General features: G+C 38.6%; 2 protein-coding genes across 2 annotated transcripts in view; both read left to right on the forward strand.

Annotated features, from left to right (window-relative positions):
* The first annotated feature begins 728 nt into the window (after positions 1-728).
* elovl7a (ELOVL fatty acid elongase 7a) lies at positions 729-7,376 on the forward strand. The gene is made up of 8 exons (XM_084728717.1): positions 729-883; positions 3,091-3,181; positions 3,611-3,801; positions 4,923-5,003; positions 5,096-5,152; positions 5,277-5,382; positions 5,498-5,634; positions 5,750-7,376. Exons 2-8 carry the CDS (start codon positions 3,118-3,120, stop codon positions 5,996-5,998), a joined length of 885 nt encoding a protein of 294 aa, XP_084584843.1. The 5' UTR covers positions 729-883; positions 3,091-3,117; the 3' UTR covers positions 5,999-7,376.
* Positions 7,377-21,695: 14,319 nt separating this feature from the next.
* pde4d (phosphodiesterase 4D, cAMP-specific) overlaps positions 21,696-22,286 on the forward strand; it is a 249,146-nt gene continuing 248,555 nt past the window's right edge. Inside the window, exon 1 of the mRNA XM_084728718.1 lies at positions 21,696-21,801. The gene's annotated coding sequence lies outside the window, so the exon portion shown is untranslated. The remainder of the gene's footprint in view (positions 21,802-22,286) is intronic.

Consider the following 22,286-nt stretch of genomic DNA (forward strand, 5'->3'; position numbering starts at 1 on the left):
TTTCGACTCTATTCTCAAAAGGCAAAATAAAATAAAAGAAATATTGTTTCTTGATTCATTTTTTATGCCTGGCACTGGCATTGAAAGTTTGACTTTATTCTCAAAAGTCTGACTTCACTCTTGACATTTCAATTTTATTCTCTCGTTTTTCTCAGCATTTTGACTTAATTCTCAAAATGCAAAACGAAAAGATCTTGCTTCATGGATCGACTGCTTTCTTATGCCTGGCACTGATACTGAAAGTTCAACTTTATTGTATAAATTTTGACTTTATTCCTGATATTTGGACTTATGTTTCCTTCTATTAATGCTGCCTTAATACACTTGTTGTAAAAAAAAAAAAACAGTGACTTTGAAAATTTAAATATTTATATACAGAATACTCTTTCTATTATCATTTAATATAAATTTCACCTGTCTTTTTCCTGAATTGCCAAAAGTGCCTTGATATGTAGTTTTTTTTTTTTTACATCAATGAGAAAGTTACCTTATTTCTTTCACTTGACTTGTGTAATCTTACTGTGGTTTTAGGGAGGTTATGGAAAAAAAACAGCACTAATTGTCCTTTTTTTTCAGAGTGAAACTGCTGACCAGGACATACCGTATTGTTACAAACTATTTTCGATAGTGACACATCATTCAAGAATGAATTTGAATCTACCTTTTACTGGACCACACATTGACCAATCAGCGAACGAGGAGGTTTGTTTGGAGCCCATGCCCCGCCCACCGGCTGCTGCCATAAGGAGGGAGGAGAGCAGCGCTGGAGGCAAGTCAGTCACACCTGTTGGAGATCTGCAGGTGAGCCGCCGGGAGCTTGGATACAGACGGTTTGACGGAGCAAAGTTTTCTTTGGGGATCAGCGGTTAAAGCAGCACTAAAGGTCAGTAAATTTAACTTGTTTAACTGAATCCGAGTTTAGGGATAAAACGACTAGAAATACTCAAACAAGTCCGAGAACACAGGTGCGTCGACGCAGAAACGTGCCCGTGATTACTGAAACATTTCCTGTCATTGTCGTTGTGAGTTGACGGTAGCTGCTGGACTTGTTTTTCAGCAATTGCGTCACCTGGTCTTAATCAGCTTGGCCTTTTGTTGAGGATTACAGCGATACTGATGTGGACAAGGGTCTGAAATACGCTAAAGATAAATAATTACTGTTCATTTTGATAAATTAAATTGTTTAACATTTCAGAAAACTCGAATTAAAGCGATACTTGTGGGAAAGGATATGAAAATGGCTATAAATAACTAATTCCTCATTTTGAAACCTTTAAATCATGCATCATATGGCCAAACGTAGATTATAGCTATAATGCTATGGAAAACTATCTGACATTGGCTAAAAATAACTAGAAAGCCTTAATTTGGGCGCCGTTTAAAACGGTGGCTCATCTCAGCAATTGCACAAAAAGGTACGAGCTCCAAACTTTAATAGTTTCTACCCACAATAGAATTAACTGTAATGTTTTTTTTATATATGCAACCCATCAATAAGTCTGTCTGTTGCTGGGTGCTGTAGGATCAGGAACTATTTTTACCTATGTAAACTGGGTGTTGACATTGCACATGCAGAATGACGAGGTGTGCCATGGGAGCAGCAGCCTTTACATCAGGACTATAACGGTAATTGGCATGTCAAGGCTTGCCATGTCTTCATTAGAGTAGAAACTCCAGACAGCCATGCCTTTTTCTCACAGTGCACCCATGGCATGCCCTGTTCCAAGTTCTGGTTTCATTCAGGTTGACACACCTTGAAAACCTGTCGTGTAGGGTTATGGCCTGTGTCCCAGACATGGGGTTGATGCTTTTTTAGCCATCCACTCACTCACTCCACACAAATGGCACAACAGTTTTCAAGAAACGGGTATATCGAGAGTCTTTTACCTGTTGTGCGTTGAGGTGATATTTCTGAGAAGAGAAGTTCCCCGTTGGCGTGTTTCTCACACTACAGGCACGTTTCATAAACCAGTCAAGCCAGTCATTGTGAACCTTATTCCACTGAAGCCGGTGTGAACTCTGTAACCCTCTGCCAGACATCACAACATGTCCAGAAACTCTTAAATCAAGCAGTTGTTTAAAATACATCATATTTGTAATTGATGAACCATTAGACTGTTGGGTTACGATTAATGGCTGCAGCGCCGTCACCAGGATCACTGGGAGAATGAAGACCCGTATGCTGTCAGTGGTGACCAGTTTAAGCTTGCAAGTCATTTTGCCCTTTTCTTGTCACTTTGAAGTTTTTCCTTAACGCTACACCAAAAAATGTAGGCAAGGCAGAGTTTCACTCATGTTTGTATAATCATGAATGATGCCCAGCAGATGAAATGGCATAGTTTTGTTATGAAAAACATGGGCTATATTGTAAATTATTTTTAATTTAACCATATGTACATGTTTGTTGAATTAATTCTAGTCACACTGTTGTTTCTCTGAAAAGGAGACACTGAGCATCTGAGGCGGACAAAGCCAAGAGTGTACGAGGAATACAATGAGTAGCAGTCAGAGTGCAGCAGCAAAGAATGGCTCATAGAGTGGCTTTTTCTTCTTAATACATTCCAGTCGAAGTAATTTGTAGTTTCAGTATAAATACAAATGACTACAGTAAGTTAAACACTATTTGGATCCTGTCAGATACCAGTTGCATGTGGCATAAATGGCATTGTGTGTTATTTACAAGACTTGCTTCCTGTTGGGAGGTTTTGATGAAAGAGGAGGAAGTAAAACTTTAATAGTTCCTCCTGAAACTTCACGGTGGTTGTAAAATCAAAATCATTTGTGAACTGTAATGATTAGTTTTCAACTGTTGAATTAATCACTAACAGCATTTTTCATAATTTTCTGACATTTTACTGACCAAACAACAATGAAATTGATGAGTAAACAATAAAAAGAATTGTTAGTTGAACCCTAATCACTTGTAATTGTATTTAGGATTTTTTTTTTAAAATATGTATAAATATTCCGGTAAACAAGACTTTTTTTGCGGTTTTTGGACAATGATATCCCCGACTCTTATTTAAATGCCAGTGAACTCATGTGGTCCAAACTGACTCCCTAACATTTTTTTTTTCTTTGCTTTTCTAGGTTGAATTTCAAGGGTCTTGTCTGAAAATGGAATTTGATAACATAAAGTCCTCGGCTGCACTCATTTATGATGAGTTCATCCAAAATGCAGGTGAGTCTTTGAGTGTTCTTACACATCACTTTTAGATTGGTTTATGTATGCGATTCCACTTTAAGCTCCTAGGAGGAATTTTTAACTGGTTATGAAATGGTCTCAATTTATTACTGATTCCTCTATATGACCATAAGTTAATGAGACCATCTGCTAAGAGAGAGACCTTTTCTATGTGGTTATTCTGAATGCCTGCCACAAGGTCTGATTCCCAATGAAATCATCCTGTGTTCATATTTTCCCAGGTGAAGTTAGTGAGTAGTGCGTTAGCCAGTTAAAAAGGAAAATTTTATTTTTGAAGTTGTATATTGTAGTTGTTACAGAGGGGCCTTCAAAAATCAAGAAAATATGAAAGGTCCTCATCATAGCTTTGATATGGTTCACTACTTCGCACAACCTCACAAACGTGTTCACACGCTTCTGTTGCAGACTCACGGACAGAGAACTGGTTGCTCATGTCGTCTCCGTTACCCCAAACGATCATCATTGCAGCGTACATCTTCTTTGTGACGTCGCTCGGGCCCAAGATAATGGAGAACCGCAAAGCCTTCGACCTCAAAGGCGTCCTCATAGTCTACAACTTCAGTGTGGTGGCACTCTCACTCTACATGTGCTACGAAGTGAGTCATCATGGACTTATCTTTTTGCTTCAATTGGTGCACAGTTGACATGACATTTCTGCTGCTAAAATCATTCTTGAATGCAAGAACATTGCATACCAGAGACTCAAGATGGAGCAAACACCTCTTTGTGAAGAACAGAGCCATGACACATGACATGAGCAGGAGTCTTGTGAAACGCACTCGTTCATTTTTGACTTGACTATTTGATCTGAGGTTAAACCAGATTGGCAAGTGCAGTCTTTCATGATCTGTATTCTGTAAAGGTTGCTTCAGAACTGCATAACTTCAACATGACTTGATGTCTAGGCTCTTTCTTGTCGAAACTAGGGACGTGCTGGTCCCATTCTTGCTATTGGTTTCGGTCAGATACTCGACAAATTTACTGGATCGCATGTCAGATGAAAAGAATTATCCAGTATAATTCATTGGCCTGAACTGTGACATAAATGCTTAATTTCAGCATCATACCGTTAAAAGATTTGTCACAAGTAGCATAGATGAGCAGTATGTGTAGTCAGGATGTACTTAATTTTATTGCTGTAATTTATCTGCAGTGTATATCAATTAGGGTTAAACATTTTGTACATTTCCTCAACTGATAGCTGAACACATTAACAATCAATAGTTGGTTAATCATTACAATACAAAACACAAGTTAGTTTAAGGGTAATGTAAACAATTCCAGTGCCACATTAGTTATGTGAAACATGAATTCATGAAGCACAAACAATTTAAACATAACGAATAATAAAACGATAAGGCTTTCACTAAATGGCTGCTTTTATTGGTCTGTCCTCAACAAATGGCTCAAAATAAAATTTAGAAATGGCAGTTATTGCACCCCATTTTTAATCAGTTAAATTCTTAACAGCAATTAAATATTTGATTAATCGTCAACTTCCCTATTCCAAACAGTTTTAAAAGAATTAAGAAAAACAAAGTAACACCAGAGAAGAGAGAATTTAATGCTCCATACCATGTAATCACGGTCTTGAGTCACATCAAATAAAATAAATGACAACAACATCTAAAGATGGTTTTGAAGGTACAGTTCTTAACTTTTCCATATCCTCAGTTACTTGTGAATAACCGCTCTTCGCACTCTTGTTTTTTTTCAGTTTGTGATGTCTGGATGGGGAACTGGATACTCGTTTCACTGTGACTTGGTCAACTACTCAGAGTCACCACAGGCTATAAGGGTAAGCCACTCATTTACAGACTGGGATGTATTGCATTATGTAGTTGATTCTTTTAGGACCAGTTCTGAAGTCTTCTTCACTGTCTCCTCTAGATGGCGTCAACGTGCTGGCTTTACTACTTCTCAAAGTTCATTGAAATGTTGGACACAGTAAGTTGCAAATCTCGCTGTTATTTGTGGTGTTGCTGTACATCTATCATTTGACAAATTCATTTATACATTCCAGTCCTATCAGTGCCACCCTTTTTTAACATATTATATTGTCCTTTCTCAGGTGTTCTTTGTGCTGAGGAAGAAGAACAACCAGGTGACATTTCTTCATGTCTACCATCATTCAATCATGCCGTTCACCTGGTGGTTTGGAGTTCGGTTTGCTCCAGGTACAGTTTTCTCTTGTCTTTTTCGAATGTATGAGCAACATTTTCCACAGCATTGCATTAATTACTTTTGACACCGTGTGACCATTATTAATCCTGACACACTCCCCATTTCCAGGTGGCATGGGGACATTCCACGCCCTGCTCAACTGTGTCGTCCATGTTATCATGTACTCGTACTACGGCCTGACCGCCATGGGCCCCAGCTACCAGAAGTACCTGTGGTGGAAGAAATACCTCACTACCATCCAGCTGGTATGTCAAAGAAAGCCCATTATTTTTTCTCAACTTTTATCTTCAAGTGTACATGAAAGATGTGTATTGAATCTTGGCAAAAGAATCGACCCTTCCTTTCTTTGTTGCTCTGCAGATCCAGTTTGTTTTGGTGACCAGCCACATCTCCCAGTATTTTTTCATGAAGGACTGCCCCTACCAGTTCCCCATCTTCATCTACATCATCGGCCTGTACGGCCTGATTTTCCTGTTCCTCTTCCTCAACTTCTGGTACCACGCCTACACAAAGGGCAAGAGGCTGCCTAAAGTGCTGCAGGCTCAGACATGGGCACACCACACCAATGGAGTTATGAACGGAAACGCCAATCACGAAAAAGACGAGTGATGCAGAACTCGGCTCGTCGGCGGGTTTCGGGGTTGACAAGAGTTTGAACCCGTTTGTTTGGACTGTATTTTTTGATTGCTTTTCTATTTGCAGCTGCAACAGACAATCTTTAAATTATGACCAAAGCTATGTATGAGGTTTATTGACCCAAGCTGAAGGGTTTTTATTTTTATGTTTGTTTACACTGAAGGTAAAGCCTGAGATCTACTATGGACGTTTACAAAAATCCCCCCTTTTTCTGCTACAGTATGGTTAAAAAAAATCTTAACTTGTCAGAAGTCATCAGGGTTTCACCTATGGTACATTTGTAGGACCCTCAGTGACATACTAGGCCTCCTCAAAGAGCTTCTGAAGCTGAGGTCTTTTTTTTTTTTCCTTCTTTTTTTAAAACTTTCATGACGTGATCTAAAACTGGACTTACTAAAAGTCTCCTATGTTACTTCATAGGAGACTTTTAGGAAGTCCAGTTTAGTTTTTTAAAGTTGCACACTGAGAAGTTCATGGTTGTTTATTTCACTTTACCTAAAATCACTGTTCTGAGTCTATATGGTGTTTAGACTACACATGTTTAAGGTTACATGCATGCAGAACAGGGTGTTTTTTTTTGGTTTTGCTCACCTATGCATGCCCAGTTTTCTGTGGCTTGAGTCACAACCGCTGCTGATGGCGCAGACAGCCAGTGAAAGGAGCCACCTTGTCTTCTAAGGTGGCCTCAACTTTTTTCCTCCTGATTTAACAATAATAATAATCGTCCTATGAAGCGTTGGTGTGACAGAGATGCCAGAGAGGAAGGCTGATGGCTCACTGTGGTTCTTGTAGGATCCAGGACAGACCCAATTTTCCTACTACTCACTGAGGCGTGTTGCAAACTAAAGGTTTTACAGGAAAGTACGCACAACTGCATGGATTCACTCTTTAGCCAGTCAGGAAACACAAGCAGCCTTTGCTTGCCTGCTTTTTAAGTATTTTGCTTCATGTGTTGAAGCTCTGTGGCTGGAGTCGAGCAGTGCCTTTAAACTGAAGTCTGTGGAGTAGTTTTCTGTGTGGTTACGATGATCTTGAACTGAAAAGTGAATGTAACACTCTGCTCCTTAGGGTGACTGAGGACACAGGATTGAGCTTGGCATGGTGGTGGAAAGAGTTCCACTTTTGTGTTCATTTTTTTTATTCAGGTGCAAGCCCATGTTAACACTAAAGATTTATATGTATACATACACTGCGTACAAATGAGGGTGAACTTTTTTTTTCCAGTTCCTCCTCAGATCCCTTCTTATACCAATAGTTACACTGTAAGAAAATGATGTGACATGATGAAATGTTGTTTATATTGTATTTTATATGTATTTATATAAAAATAAATGATCAATTGTTCTTTGAATTGATCTAATCTTGCTTGTTTATTTGAAAAAGAAATGCCTCACTGTGACAAAGCTGTAAGTGTAAGAAGTGCAAATAAATGTTTAGGATTTGTCTAAGCCAGTGGTGCCCAACCGTGGTCCTCAAGGACCATTGTCCTGCATGTTTTAGATGTTTCCCTGCTCCAACACACCTGATTCAAATGGTCAGCTCATCATCAAGCCTCTGCAGAAGCCTGATCATTTGAATCAGGTGTGTTGGAGCAGGGAAACATCTAAAACATGCAGGGCAGGGGATCCTGAGGACCAGGGTTGGGCACCACTGGTCTAAGCTGTTCCTAAATGTACCAGAAAGACAGTTGATTGAGTCTCATCCAGAGAAAATCAAATACAGATGTGGTGTTTGTAAAACATCTCAAGCTCAGCAAATTAACGAGAAATAGAAGAAAATGCAAACAGAGGACAGAAGCTGGCAGATACACATACTGTTGCCACCACCTTTTTTTTAAGGAAATGCTGCAAATTATGCCTTTTTAAGAAAGCAGAATTTTGAAGAAACCTTAAAATGCCCCTTTATAACACAGCATTTGTTGTGTTCATTTTGAGGTCATTTCAGATGAGCTGCTTAGCTTCAGAAAGTGATCAACTTTGGGTGTGTAAGGGAAACCATGAGAACAACATGCACTGGTTGAAAATCTGTTTTCTTCAGAATAACATTTGATAAGAACCTATATGGAAAATAGTTGTAGAAAACACACAAACCTCTACTTTCTTGTTGTAGCTGATTCAAGCAGCCTGACTACAATGAACTATTTTCACCAGTAGAAGGTGCTGTTTAACTGAAGCTACAGAGTGTTTGCTGTGTAAAGTTTTCAGTTCATTATAGTAAGATGGATCACAACACAACAATAGATACAATTAATTTCTCATTCATGAAATAGCATGTCAGCCCTGCTGTAAATCATCTGGTTGTGTATTACTGATCAGCAGAACATTGACTGTACCTCCACGTGTTGCGTTTTGCTTTTGTTGGGGGAAAGCTTGTTTTCTGTAAAATGTTAGTGGAATAGATGTTTATCTTATCAACCGTATTATTCACATTAAAAGCATTTTCTGAACCAGTAAAGGAGCATGTATATTATATCATGGAAACTAGTAAACAGAGAAAGTTTAAGAACAAATGTTCTGTTCCAGAGACTGCATCTAAATCCAAATGAGGATTTGTGACTGGACATGAAAAAGGCTTTTCACTCACTTTGTCTGTGCAACCTACCTTCCTTCATCCTATTGATGCTACTTTTCTCATCCCTGCAAGTGGAACAACTTTGTAACTTTTTTTTTTTTTATCATTGATAAAAGAGAGATTAGGATGTGCAAATTAGGAAGTTTCTGTAATACAGGCCCAGATGTACAAACCCGATGGAAACCTATCCGTATATACTCAAAGATGTATACGGAAACAAGTGTAATATATTTGCAATGAACTTAAATAATTTTGCAGCTGTTTTCACATTGTCATTAACTCAGAGCTTTTAGAAAACCTCCAGTTCATAATGTTGTGAATATGACAAGAGGTGGGCGTTCATATGGACAATTAAACACAAAAACTTCCAGTGGAGTTGAATAGGTTTTATAAGCACTGAATATCCTCTAAATATGTAATTTTCCAATAGCTTGTATATGTATAAATTGGATTTAGAACAATTTATATTTTATTTTCTTTCCCTTTTTTTTTTAAACTTTTTATCTTTTTCTTTTGTCTCATTATTACAATTTACAGTGGTTCTTGTCCTTTCTGTTGTTACTTTATACCTTTTCAACTATCTTTGTTATCTATAGGCAACTAGACAATCAGGTTACCCTTTTTGGAAGGGATCTGTGGGCTGGGCTGAGAAGAAATATTGTAAAAAAAAAAAAACGAAAATGCCTTGTGTGCCATTTTTATATTTGTATATAACACACTGCTGCATTTTCTTTAATAAAAGAAGTAGCAAAAAAGAACAATTTCTATTTTATATTTTTGAACAAAAGGCAGTTCTTTCTCTGTCTAATACCAGTCAACATGCACTTCCCTCTCTATATCACACCCAGGAAACAGCAGAACACACTGACCTGTCTGTTACATTAGTGCGTCCTTCTGTACTTAAGTGGCACATAATGACACCACCACCAACCAACAGCTCCTGAGATTTTTTTTATTGAATAACACTCAGCTGCATTATGGGAAATATGAGAGCTTTTCACACATAAAAGGAAGCTGACATTAGTATAACAACTCATGACAGAAATCATTTAAAGTCTGCTGCCTCTGTGGTAAATGAGCACTGGAAGTAAGTGATGAGAGCAGGCAGCAGGACAGCCCAGCCCTCGGAGGGCATGGATGATCGCTCTCCACCATGATGAGCTCCAACAACCACTGTCTGTCTCCGAGCCACCCTCGCAGGTCCGTCCCTGGTTTTACTATGGGAGACGCCTGGATAACTAGGTCATTATAAGGCTCCATGTGTGAGACGGCTCATCACTGCAAATATGTCTAACACAAATGAGGTGAGTCAGTGAGCAGGGTTTGTTCGTGCTGCTCACCAAGTTACACAGTGATTAAAAAAAAAAATACATAGAAACAAGTTACATTTTGTTGTTTCAGCGTTCATATTTGCCATTGCACAGAACATTTTGCATAAATCTGCTTAATGAACAGCAGAAGTGGCAAAATGATAATCAGACTAATTGTTAACATCTGCCATCCCTATTTTTCAGAGTCATATTTGTAAGAAGAATTTCCTCTGATACACCCAGTAACATCTGAAGCATTAACTGTGTAATTCATTACATAAATATGTCGCAACCTTAGTCTCAATTAAGTCTGATAGTGAAAATGAAAAATGAAAATAAACACTTTATCCCAACATTAATTTCTGTGTCTGTCAGAGTGCTTCCATTAATAGCTTCAATAGGCTCTAATTATATTTGTACAGTGACATTTTTCTGTATTTTAATCTATTTAAATTTTAAACGGAGCATTGACAGTGGGGTTAAAGTGCAGTTTAATTTGATTTACAGCATTTCATCCATATTAGTCACTCAGACACCCTTTGCAAAAGTACCTCAACTGAAAAAACTTAAATGATTAAATGAAGAGATTTTTGAATGTTACGAACAGCCTCAGTTTCTGATGATGAACAATGAAATTTTCTGCCAAAGTTAAAGAAGGTTTGTTTATTCCACATGTGAAATTTCTATACTGGTGCTTGTAATTTTGTTTATAGTTGTTGTTTTTATTATTATATTGTAAGGACTTTATTTATAACACACCTTTCAAATCCACAGTTACAAGATGTTGTACAATGCAAATGTTGCAGAACAATAATAAAAAAAACATGACAACAACAATAAACAATAAAAATGACAGGATAAAGTTTATTTTGTTTTTCTCCTTGGGTTGCAGGATGATAGTCACTGCTCCCATCCAGCAGCTCAGTAAACATCTCGCTCCCATCAACAGAACTCATATCATATGATTAGGCCTGGACTACTATTGAACAAGTGAACTTTCAGGCAGATTTGACCAAGTAAATGGAAGTTAATGCAACTTCCATTGACCATCACTGTGCCATCATGGCCACGCCATTTGACGATAGGTCAAGATCTTCACAATGTAACATTACAACGGTCCTAAGACCTTTCTTTTTTAAAAGAACTTTATTTGAAGTCTTTTTTCAGACTACAAAACAATAAACATTTAACAACAAATCAACCCCGCCCACCCACCCCTCACAAGGCCAAAGAGGAAAGAAAAAATTTTTTAAAACTTAAGAAGTAAAGAAATAATATAGATGCTCACTCACATTTTTGATGCACTTGTGCCCTAAAAAGAAACAAGATATGACAAAGACAAAGATATGCACGCAGATCCAGCTCATATGTGTAAAGGTTATTGTGTTAGAGGTCTAGGTTTGAATAAATCTGTCTCTGCAACTGCTGCGACTATATCTCAGCTTCTCCAGTGGAATCATAGAAAGCACCTCTTTAACCCAGTGTTTAAATGAGGGAGGTCTTGCCGACTTCCACTGCATAAGAATTAGCTTCTGTGCCATCAGTGTTAAAAAAAAAAAGCTACGGCATTGGACTGTAGAATAGTAAAATGTTCTTCTGAGGGTGTTGTTCCAGAGATGGCAATTACTGGAATACAGTCTACATTGACACCCTGTATGTGAAATATAGCTTCGAAAATTGTTGTCCAGAAGCTGCTCAGAGACTTGCACGACCAAAACATGTCATCCACCATAGCTGGATTATGGACATTCAGGATTAATGTCAGGTTATATTCTGGCCAGCTTCTCATTTGAATAGTGCAATTGATGCACAACTTTAAATAGAATAAGACCATGTCTTAAGCAGAGAGATGTGGTATGTTTGCAAAAAATCACTATGATGCACCGATTGTCAGCAAAATATTTCATCATTGTTTTATGGTGCAGCCAGAGTTCATCTCACAATTTCCTGTTTGAAAATTTAAAAAGGTCATTCACCTACATGGATGCATGAATACTCTGTCATAAATGCACTTTTCATATAAAATGAACCACCAGAACAACAGCACACAAATAATCAGGGTGACAATGCAGCACAAGTCAGTTCAGTAGAAATCAGTGCATTGATGGGACAATACAAAATGATACTAAGATCCCAAGTTCCATTAACTTCCTGTGCAAAAGGTCACTCTATCCATCTCCTCAGATTATGAAAAATAAAGGATCCTATTTAAAGAGTTTTTTTTATTTTATTTTGGGGGCTTTTGCCTCTATTGAACAAGACAGACAAAAATAAAACAGAATAAATAACAATTTATATAATCATTCTTAATTAAAGCTAGAAACATCTGGTGGGCCAAATCAAACATTATGGTTAGCCAGCTTTGGTCTGGGCACCACAGTTTGGGCAGCCGTGATCTTAAATAAGGACTAACAGGCCCTACAGAGGCCAGATGAGTCTGTTTTTTACTTTCAACAACTGGATGGTTTGAAACAATTTGTTTTAGAGGCATTTTTCATTCTCACTTATGTAAAGTGCCTCTAATTTGTGGGATACTTAAATACAAGAGTAATGTACTTAGTTACATTTCACCACTGAAAAAAAGCATAACATCTAAGTACTTGGTTTGTTTAAGTGAACCCAACTCAAGCACACTGAGTTTGACAGCTTTTACAACCTCAAAGTACAAGTAACTTATTTAAAATGAGTGTTAATAACAAGGTGATAAAAAATGTGCTGAGTGAATTCAGTATTTGTAATTAAACTTCACTTTAATATTTGCAGTGTAGCAACCTGGCAAATGTAACTCTTCACTCAGCTCTTTTTGGTGTTTAGTTGTTAAATCCTAAACTATATTCACCAGACAGTTGCTATCTTTGTCTAACTATTTGGTGCTGCCTGGGAAAGTAGCAAACATTGGGGTTTTAGTACTTTTATACTGAAAACAGGTGCCTACTGCAATGAGAGCAGTTAGATTGAACCAGACTGAAACAGTTCACTTTCTGTCTGGGTGAACTGAGCTCCACAGAGCTGAGTTATAATTCTCTGTGCGTTCATAACTTTGCACCTTTCACATAAAGGTAGTCATGACTCACCATACAGGATGCCACAGTTGACAGACTACGCCACAATCAAAGGTGAAATAACATAAAACAACATCACACAATGTGGTGCTGTCTGTCTACCTCGGTGGCGACTGTCAATAGGAGTCGTGAGGCTTTTAAAACGGCAGAGTCACGGTGCACAGGAGGAAGTGAGTGCAGATAAGAGAAGGAAAAAAGCTACGTGGTAATTGCTTTTCTTTGTGGACACTGTAATTTGCCAGATCACGATGCTTCCAGGCAGTGGCATCATCATGAGCAACAGTGGCTTGAGCATGTCTGTTTTCTTAACAGTGACTCGTGACCGCTGGCCACCTCCATGTGTCTCCTGACTTTCTGTCTGGTGGAAGGGTGACGGCAACCTGGAAATTTTCTGGTGAAGGGCAACAAAGAAAAGTACTGACTGCGTAGGAGAGAACAGGAGGAGCTGGAGGAGAAAGTTCTGCCTCTTAAATTTAATTATTAACCTGAAAGCTAATTTCGGTGGATTTTCAAATTCATGTTGAAATTGTAACGCCACTGCTAACCGTGCTACTGTAAACTATGCTTTTCTAAAACAGTATACGTTACTTAGTTAGTACTTTATTTTATCAGTCAGCTTGCACCATAGTTTATTACAGTGCAACAGTTACCATCAAAATATATGAAACTGTACTTCTTGCCCGGACACTCTGCCTGACACTCTTGGGTGTTTATTACGTCATCATATGTTTGGACAGCTCTACAAAATGGCAAACTCACCATGTCATGCACTATATATTGAGTAGTGAGTGATTTTTGGCCACAGATGAGGCAATCTGTAAGCTCACTGCTAGTTGCTACTACATCCTACATGCCGTTCCTTTAAGATGCTGTAAACCTCTCATGGTTCTGTGCAGCGGCTGAACTGAAGAAGGTGAATCTAATTTTGGTTGGTCACATCTCTTCAACTTCTTAAATGGTGATTATGCAGCATGAATTAAGTCAGAGCTTTCAGTGAGCAAAGTGTTGCCCAGGTGGTCTATTCAGTCCTTCATATTAATAAGAGCAAAGCAAGGCAGGGTACTGTGTGTGTGTGTGTGTGTGTGTGTCCATGTGTGTACTGCTGGGAGAGCAGATGGCTCTCTGAGAATAATTATTGGTATTTTAGGTAATTGTGGGTATTTGGTTGCCCTAATAATAACCTAATCTTCCTCTGTCCCCTTCTCTGACTCATTTTCTCCTCCTATCAAGCCTCTCTGTAGTGTAAAAGAAAGGAGGAATAAGTCTGATTTGGTTTATTAAAATTTAAATAACAGACAACAAGATCAGAGTGGCACAAAAGTGATGTGCTGCCAGTGTGCTGCTCTCAACCCCACAGAGTCTGCTTTCATCCATAATACCATTAAATTGAAGATGTCTGTGTGTGCTGATCTGATCAGAGTTTTATATGCTTATTAAAGGGACAGTTCGCCCCAAGATCAAAAATACATATTTTTCCAGTGGCCTGTAGTGCTTTTTATCCATCTAGATTTCTTTGAGTTGCAGAGTTTTGGAGATATCAGTCATGAAGATGTCTGCCTTCTCTCCAGTATAATGGGACTAGATGGCACTCCATTTGTGGTGCTCAAAGCAGCAAAATGTAGCTCTGAAAACCTCAAAAGCAGTGTGTTTTTTCCAGAAATCATGACCCAGTCGCTTATAAGAAACCACGGACCCTGTTGTGAGCTGTTTCATGTAGGAACTATTGTACTTTCTTCCTACTGAAAGTTCCTACATAAAACTGGTCACAGCAGGGTCTATGATGGAAAGAGACATTGCTGTTGAGTTCTTCAAATGTATTTTTTGGTGCTTTTAGTACCAGAAGCCGAGTGCCATTTCGTCTTGTTATATTGAAGAGAAGGCAGACATCTGTAGGGCTGATATCTCCTAAACTCTGCAACTCAGACTAAAACAGGGTTTTCAGGGTCTGTCATAGGAGAAAACTGAAAATGGCTCATTATGAATTCTCACATCCTTAAGAAACAACTGTGTGAATCCATTTTGCATGCAAACTACATTAATAATGTCCATAAATACACATCCATATTTGAAATGAATGATTTATTTAGATCTAAATCCTACCCAACTGACTCCAGATTAGCACGTACACACATTGACCTGGCACACGTCACACACACACACACCCACAGAAACACTCACAAATATGATGTGCTCAAGCTCTCCATCTGCTGGTGCCAGTTTTATTGGCCTTAGGGCTTGTTTTGGGCTGGTTTTGATTTGCAACTGGGCTGATTTTGTCACACAGACCTGGCAACCCTGCACACACTGGTTCATTAACCGAATTGACTCTTCCTGGCGAAGCCTGGCTCCCAGCCCATTGTATGCTCCTTGTAGTTAACCATTGTAAATGGAATAATCAGCTGTCACAGATAAGTAACAACAGTATTTTGGGGAAATAAAGGTGGCAAACATCTTGGAAGCACATCAATGTACTATATTCTTGCTAGTTAGCTAAGTAATGAGCCATAGTCCAAGTGTTGTCTTTTTCTGGGTTTAAAGGCAGCAGTACAGTAAATTGATGTATACATATTTTCTGAAATTATCAGACCATTCTAGCTGCTCCATTTTTTGTCTTTACCCACTTAGTTATTTAATCCACAATACTGATGATCACAGTAGCACTATTTGTCTGATAGTGCTACTGTGAAAGCACTATTAGACATCCCTACAATATTAAGGTATTTGGGAATATTGGGATATCTGATTTTGTCCATATTGCCTAGCCCCACTGTTGGGTGGTTTAATTCCTGGCCATGCATATTATTATTCCTACATTATTCTATATAATATTCTTGTATTCTATAAAATCATATGTTTTCACTGTTTGAGAATTTATGGTATGTTATTTTGGAGAAAATGTGTATATCGAGATATATATTGTATATCTCTTCATAACCTAAAAATATCAAGATATAATTTATAAGCCATGTCACCCAGTCCTATGCCCTGATATTATTGGTTGAAATTGTCAGGTTCTAACTAATGTAAGCACCTGTCATATTTTGTTAGAAGAAGAAGAAATTGACTTTTTAGAATATTTTGAGGCATATATTGTTAAATAGCTGCACAATAAGAGGATGTGATAAAAAAGGGGGATTAAAAGGCAATTTTCATTTCATCTAAACTTTAAACATTTTTTAGTGAACAACTGCATTTGCTTCAACTTTGCAATTTGCAGTGTGGACTTATTATGCACCTGCACTTTCACATCTCTAGATGCGTAATTCCAACTGTGTGTTTATCCCTTTGGGCAAACCTTTGCAGAACACCGAGTCCCTACACCTCACACCATGACGAGCATCTTTCTCCCCCTCTGTGATGGTCGCTGTCAACAGCTTTTGCAGGTGCACAGCAGCGGAACAAATACGTTGCACTTTGGACGGAGGGATGTTTTCCAGATATTTATCTACCTATCTGCAGTATATCATTTGTCCCAAAGCTGACTTATTGATCACTGCTTTGTCTTCCAATAAGACCTCGGTGGAGAGTCTGGTCTGCTGTGTGCGTTTCAGCTGCTGCCTCTGTGGCTGTAAGCTGTCATATCTATTTAAGCACAGGCAGTGAAGAAAAGCTATTTATGTAGCCTGTTCTCAGATTTTTCACATGTTCAAGGATTTTTCAGCCTTATATCCTTCAGGGTTCATAGATTAAAAGCTAAACTATTTCCCTTTGCTCTGACAAATTACAGATGTAAATTTGTATTCATTTTCCTGCTGTTTACCCCCGTGTATGATGTTTTGATGCAACAGTACGAAAGAGGAACAAGGCGTACACCCTTTGCATAGAATTAGCATAACGCTTCCACTCCTGTGAGTTTTACAAGCCTTGGGGCCAGACTGCTTTGTACAGTAGACCTCTGCCTGCTTGCACACTGAATCCCAGCCTGCATGCCTGTTTGCCTGGCTGTTCCCCGAGGGCCTCCCTGCTCTACTGCCTGTCTGCCTGTTGTGCCTCTTGCTTGTATGTCTTCCTCTCATAAAACTGAACTAACTCTTAGATATTCATTGCAAAGTCACAGAAGAAAGGAAGAAAGGAAGCGAAAAAAGTTCAAGGGTCAACATTAATGCTGTTTTTTGACTGGTCTGGTCAGGTGAACGGGTCAGAAATCTACTTGACCAAGTCAGTTTTTACTTGCCCCTATAGAAATTGTTTTATTAGCAATTATTAACTTAATAATTCTTATTGTTGAATTTAGATCTGTCTGCTGAATTTGAAGCTGGAATCAGAAAACAGTTGGCACAGTTTAGCATAAACACTGGAAAGAGGAGGAAACAGCTAGCCTGGTTCTGTCCATCCATAGGTAAAATCAATTGAGCTGCAGCATCTCCAGCCCTCTCTAATTAACACAAGTTGCAGTTTTACTGGAGCTAATACACTGGACTATTTCTATGTTGTATGTAAGTAAGTAAGTAAGTAAGTAAGTAAGTGAGTGAATGAGTGAGTGAGTAACCTCACAGTGATGACAAAACTCCAGGAAGTCCCTGCTCCTGGCTAAGAACACTTAATATCCAGTAAGATCAATTAAACAAAATAATTAGTGAGCCTTAAAAGCAAATTTATTTATATGGCACTATTCACATAAAATAAATTCAAAGTGCTTTGCATAATATGTAGCACTTCTTAGATTATATTTCATTTTCTATTTTATTATATTTCTTATATATATTGTTGAGTTGTGTACTTTATGCCAAATGTTTCCAACAATTTAAGATAAAGATTGAAGAAACTGCATTTAAAAGACAATAAAACAGGAAGCTAAAGCTTAGGTGGGGAGCATTCAGCGCTTTATAGATAAATATTAGAATTTTACAGTCTCTGCTTTGACTCACAGGAAGCCTGTGCAGTGATTTAAGGAGTGCTCCTCGAAGTGCTGGAAGTGCTTTTTACATTTGGACAGAGCCAGATTAACTGTTTCCTTGGTCTTTATAAGCTAATCTAATTGTCTCCTATTTAAAAGACAGATTTGAGTGATATTGATCCTCTAAACCACGTGTCAAACTCAAGGCCCGCGGACCAAATGTGGCCCGCCACGTCATTTTATGTGGCCTGTGAGAGCTTTAAAGCTCTGATTGTCTTATAATAAATAAGTCAAAAGGGTGCATTGACCATAAACTACATTTCCCACAATGTTACCTGCGAAGTGATGGCATCCTGCCAATAGATTGCACATCAATGCCATTTTCCAAACAAGTGGAACTGAGAAACACAAACAATGATCCCAAAATGTCCAGGAAGAGAAAAATTGATGCAGATGGAAGGCTGTTTCAAGAAAGATGGGAAGGCGAATAACATGTCATAACTTGTTATTTTTCACTTGGATAGTTTGATCGTTGATTGATGGAGTAATGTGAGTTTCATAACCTAACAAATTAAAAGGATTTATGTTATAACAGAGCAACAAGCAAATATATTTGTTTTTACGTCTTTGCAAATATATACATGTAATAATTGTAAGTTGAATAAGTAAAAAATTCAGAGTTATTTAACATTAAGGAGTAGTTGCATTTATTTTACATTACATTTAGTTACATTTAGCTACATTTATACTGTCTTACAGTTATCTGGCCTTTTGAGGGCAACCATTATGCTGATGTGGCCCTCGGTGAAAATGAGTTTGACACCCCTGCTCTAAACCAACTCTTGGCAAGGAAGCAAATTAACATATTTTTGAACTTTGAACTTTTTCCTGTATTATTTCTTTTATTATTATTTTCTTTTATTTATTGATTAACCGTTGCTTTATTCACATTCAAACAACACACAGTCTTGAAAAGTTTCTTGGAAGATTAAAAAAAAAAAAAATGCACTTCCATCTCGAACCAGACATGGATGAAATGCCCGCAGAGGTAGTCTGATTCAAATATCATCACTATTATCCTCTGTGCGAAAAAGGCTGGCTGTTACAGCTGTTCATACTCCCAGTCAATATTTGGAAGAGGCACATGATGTTCAGTGTGTATTTGTGAGCAGTGGGAACATTACCTCAAAATGTGTTCTCAGAAACTCTCAAAAGTAACAACAGCACAGTTACATTCGCTGGACGATGTTGCCTATTATCTCATCTGTCTGCGTGTTTTTGCAAGCTTTTATGGACTCTCTGAGCTTTGTTCATCCTTGTTATTATAGTTGCTGTTTGCCATCATTTTTAGTTTAACAGTCTGAACATGGAGACATTTGGAGAACATACGACCACAGGAAACAGCAAGACGAACATGTGAGTAATATGATGTTTTAAGCTGTTTGTCTGGATGAGAGCCCTGAGCTGAACATGTTCCAGACATGTAAGAAAAGAAGGGAGGCAAATTTGGCATCAGCTGTCCAGAGGGGCCTCTCATAAGGTACACGCTTTAATTTGATTTAATTTGATTGTTCCTGATGTTTGCTATACATAGTGTTGTTACATAGGTGCTGCACTCTGCACTCTGTGGTGCCCTTCAAGCTGTTCATGGGTATTCTTGTGGAGCTTTTGTGGATTTCAAAATCTAGAGGTATTATTAAGTTTATAACTTTACCTGAGGAGATCCACATGTGCACCGACTGAACTGAACTTTCTTTGACCAGCAGTCTTATCCAATTTAAACTGGTATTTCGTATCAAAGTATCCAGGCACAACAAAAAGCGAGTTTTAGTCCCTTCATGCTATACACATACATAACATAAATACAGATAATTTACAACAGAATAGAATAAAATAAAACATATAATGAAACATAACAAAACAATTCATAGAGTTAAACATATACATGTGTAAATCCAGGAGATAATTCTGTAAAATTTGGGCCAGGTTGAATTTAAACAGCAGCAACAAGGTGGTGATGATAATATGGTCGCCATAAAAAGTTCATCTGGGAAATATGGTCCATCAACGTTGACTGCATTTGAAGTGGGTTAGCATGACTGTTGTCCTCTCTCCTCTCCTGGGGTGATCTGCAGCGGTTCGTCTGGCTGATCTGGATTTTATTAGCTTCAGCTCCAACATGATCTGCTTAGTTCTTCTCCACTGCTTAGTACTTCTCTACATCACAACAATATTTAAATTAAAATGGTATTTTCACACTCATTTCATATTTAACAAATATTTTGCCTCCTGCAATTTGAAATTTGCAGTAGGACATTTTCAATTTTGATCGAATTTTGATTATTCATTCAGCCCTAATAGAAACCCCACTGCAGACGCACAAATATAAAGCTCACATCGGCATAGGCCACTTGTGTAGGCTATGACGTACACTCTACGTAGAGCAGTTAAACTGGCTCTGTCAAATGGTACCTAATAACTAACTAATACAATACAATGAATCTGTGTATAAATGAGTTCTGCCGACACCCATTCTTGAAAGAGCACACATTGCAGTCATACACATCATTGCATCATCATTATTGTCCAAATAAAATATGCATACAAAGTCTTGCACACAATAGTTTTTTATCTTAGATCCTTATCCAAATGTTAGACCAGGCAGCAACTCAAAGTCCTGCCTGGGTGAATTCACCTCTTGTCTGAGGTGAGAATCTCTCTTGACCAAACACCATGGCTCCAGTCCCTCCAGGGCAAAAGGAAAGGTGTCTGAGTGTGTGCGTGTGAATGTTTGCGTCAGTGTGTGTGTCACTGATAGCCGTGGAGCCTAAATAAATATGACAGAGCCTGTTTCAGCAGTTATACAAGTGGAGCGGGCGTTCATTGGCTTTGCAACACAAGCCATATCTGTCTCGTCAAAGTGTTGTTTCATACAAAGAACTTGCATTTCATGTCTCTTTAAGGGTGCGCTGTGTTCCCTGTGGTCGCTGAGGCAAGAGAGATTCACATCATCACTGGGAATTGCAAGTGCATCTGTGAGAGGGCAACTTCGTAAAAGATGTCAAAAAATATATTATCTTTATTTCTGCATACATTATTTCCATCAGTTAAATTGAGGAATGTCTGTATTTTCACGGTAGTGAAAATGATTACATCAGGATTTCTTGTACCCTTGTATGCTGTAATACCTTGATACAGACCAAGCTTAATATGTAGTTTTAAGAGTCACTGACAATCGACCTATTCTGTCATTTAGGTTCGTGGAAGTGTTGCAGATTCACTTACCAGCACCAACTTCACGAAGTCACTGCCCCAGGCCAAGAAATAACCTGATACATAACCTTGTGTAAAACCGTAACTTGTTGTTACACTGAAGTTCAGAGATTAAACAAACAAGAATGTGTTAATTGGTGAGCTTTAGAGGTGCTGGTGGGTAAGAGCAAAGACATCTTCACTGGCTAACCAAGCTAATGGATCTTTGGCAAGCATTAACACATGACATAATTTCCAGAGTCTTTCCTAATGGACATACTGCCTCAACTGTTTTATTCCCATACTGTAAACACAACAGCAGTTCTTCTCATTCTGTCATACTCCTCTCCCTTGTACTCCCCTTTGTAAACCCCTCTCCTCTCCTCTCCTCTCCTCTCCTCTCCTCCTGGAGTTTGTCTACAACCATGGGAACTTTCAGCAAGAGGAGGGGGGGGGGGGGGAGTGGGAGGCTGGAGCATGAGAAGCACGTGATTGGCCAAGAGGCAGGAACCACTCTGACATGATTGGCTGTGAGCCGAGGAGCTGTGAGCAGAGTTCCCTCCTTATTCCAGAGAGCATCAGTGAGCAGCGGAGTGGGACTTGCTGTGTTAGAGATGCACACCAGATATTTTTGTTTGTTTTGGTTTCTCTGATTGGGACTCTCAGAGAGCAGACAGAAGACTCTGTACGTTAGCCCGGAGTGGATAAATAAACTCTTTCTGGAACTTTCTCAAAAGACATAAAGTAAGTTTTTATATTGCTCTATCCTGATACTTCTTTATGGTGATAACTGTAACAGTAGTTCTTCTTGTTATGGGCTTAGAATTGGAGCAAAAGTGACACATCACATCAAAGTAACACATCAGTAATTGTAATGACATTGGCACAAAATGTAATACAATGACAAATAAACTCTGTCACAGTTTATATTACGAAATGAGAAGTTGTGTGTGTGCATGCACGAGTCTGCTTATGTGTGCATGCATTAGGTTGCATGCACTCAGATGTGTGCATGCACTGGATCACTGAGAGTACAGTACTTACCTTCTGTGTCTTTGAAGGATGCAGCCTTGGTGTGTTCAGGGAGGGAACGGTGCAGTGCGACTTCACAGTGACCAACCTCATCAGCAAACTTGTCACTGCATTGCCTCGCATTGACAGAGGAGCTCAAGGACTCCCCTCCCAAAATCTCCTGGTGTGACTTTCAGGCTGCAGGGTGGTGGTGGCTG

The sequence above is a fragment of the Lutjanus erythropterus genome, chromosome 10 (genome assembly GCF_056507025.1).
Source record: "Lutjanus erythropterus isolate fLutEry1 chromosome 10, fLutEry1.hap2, whole genome shotgun sequence".
NCBI lineage: Eukaryota > Metazoa > Chordata > Actinopteri > Lutjaniformes > Lutjanidae > Lutjanus > Lutjanus erythropterus.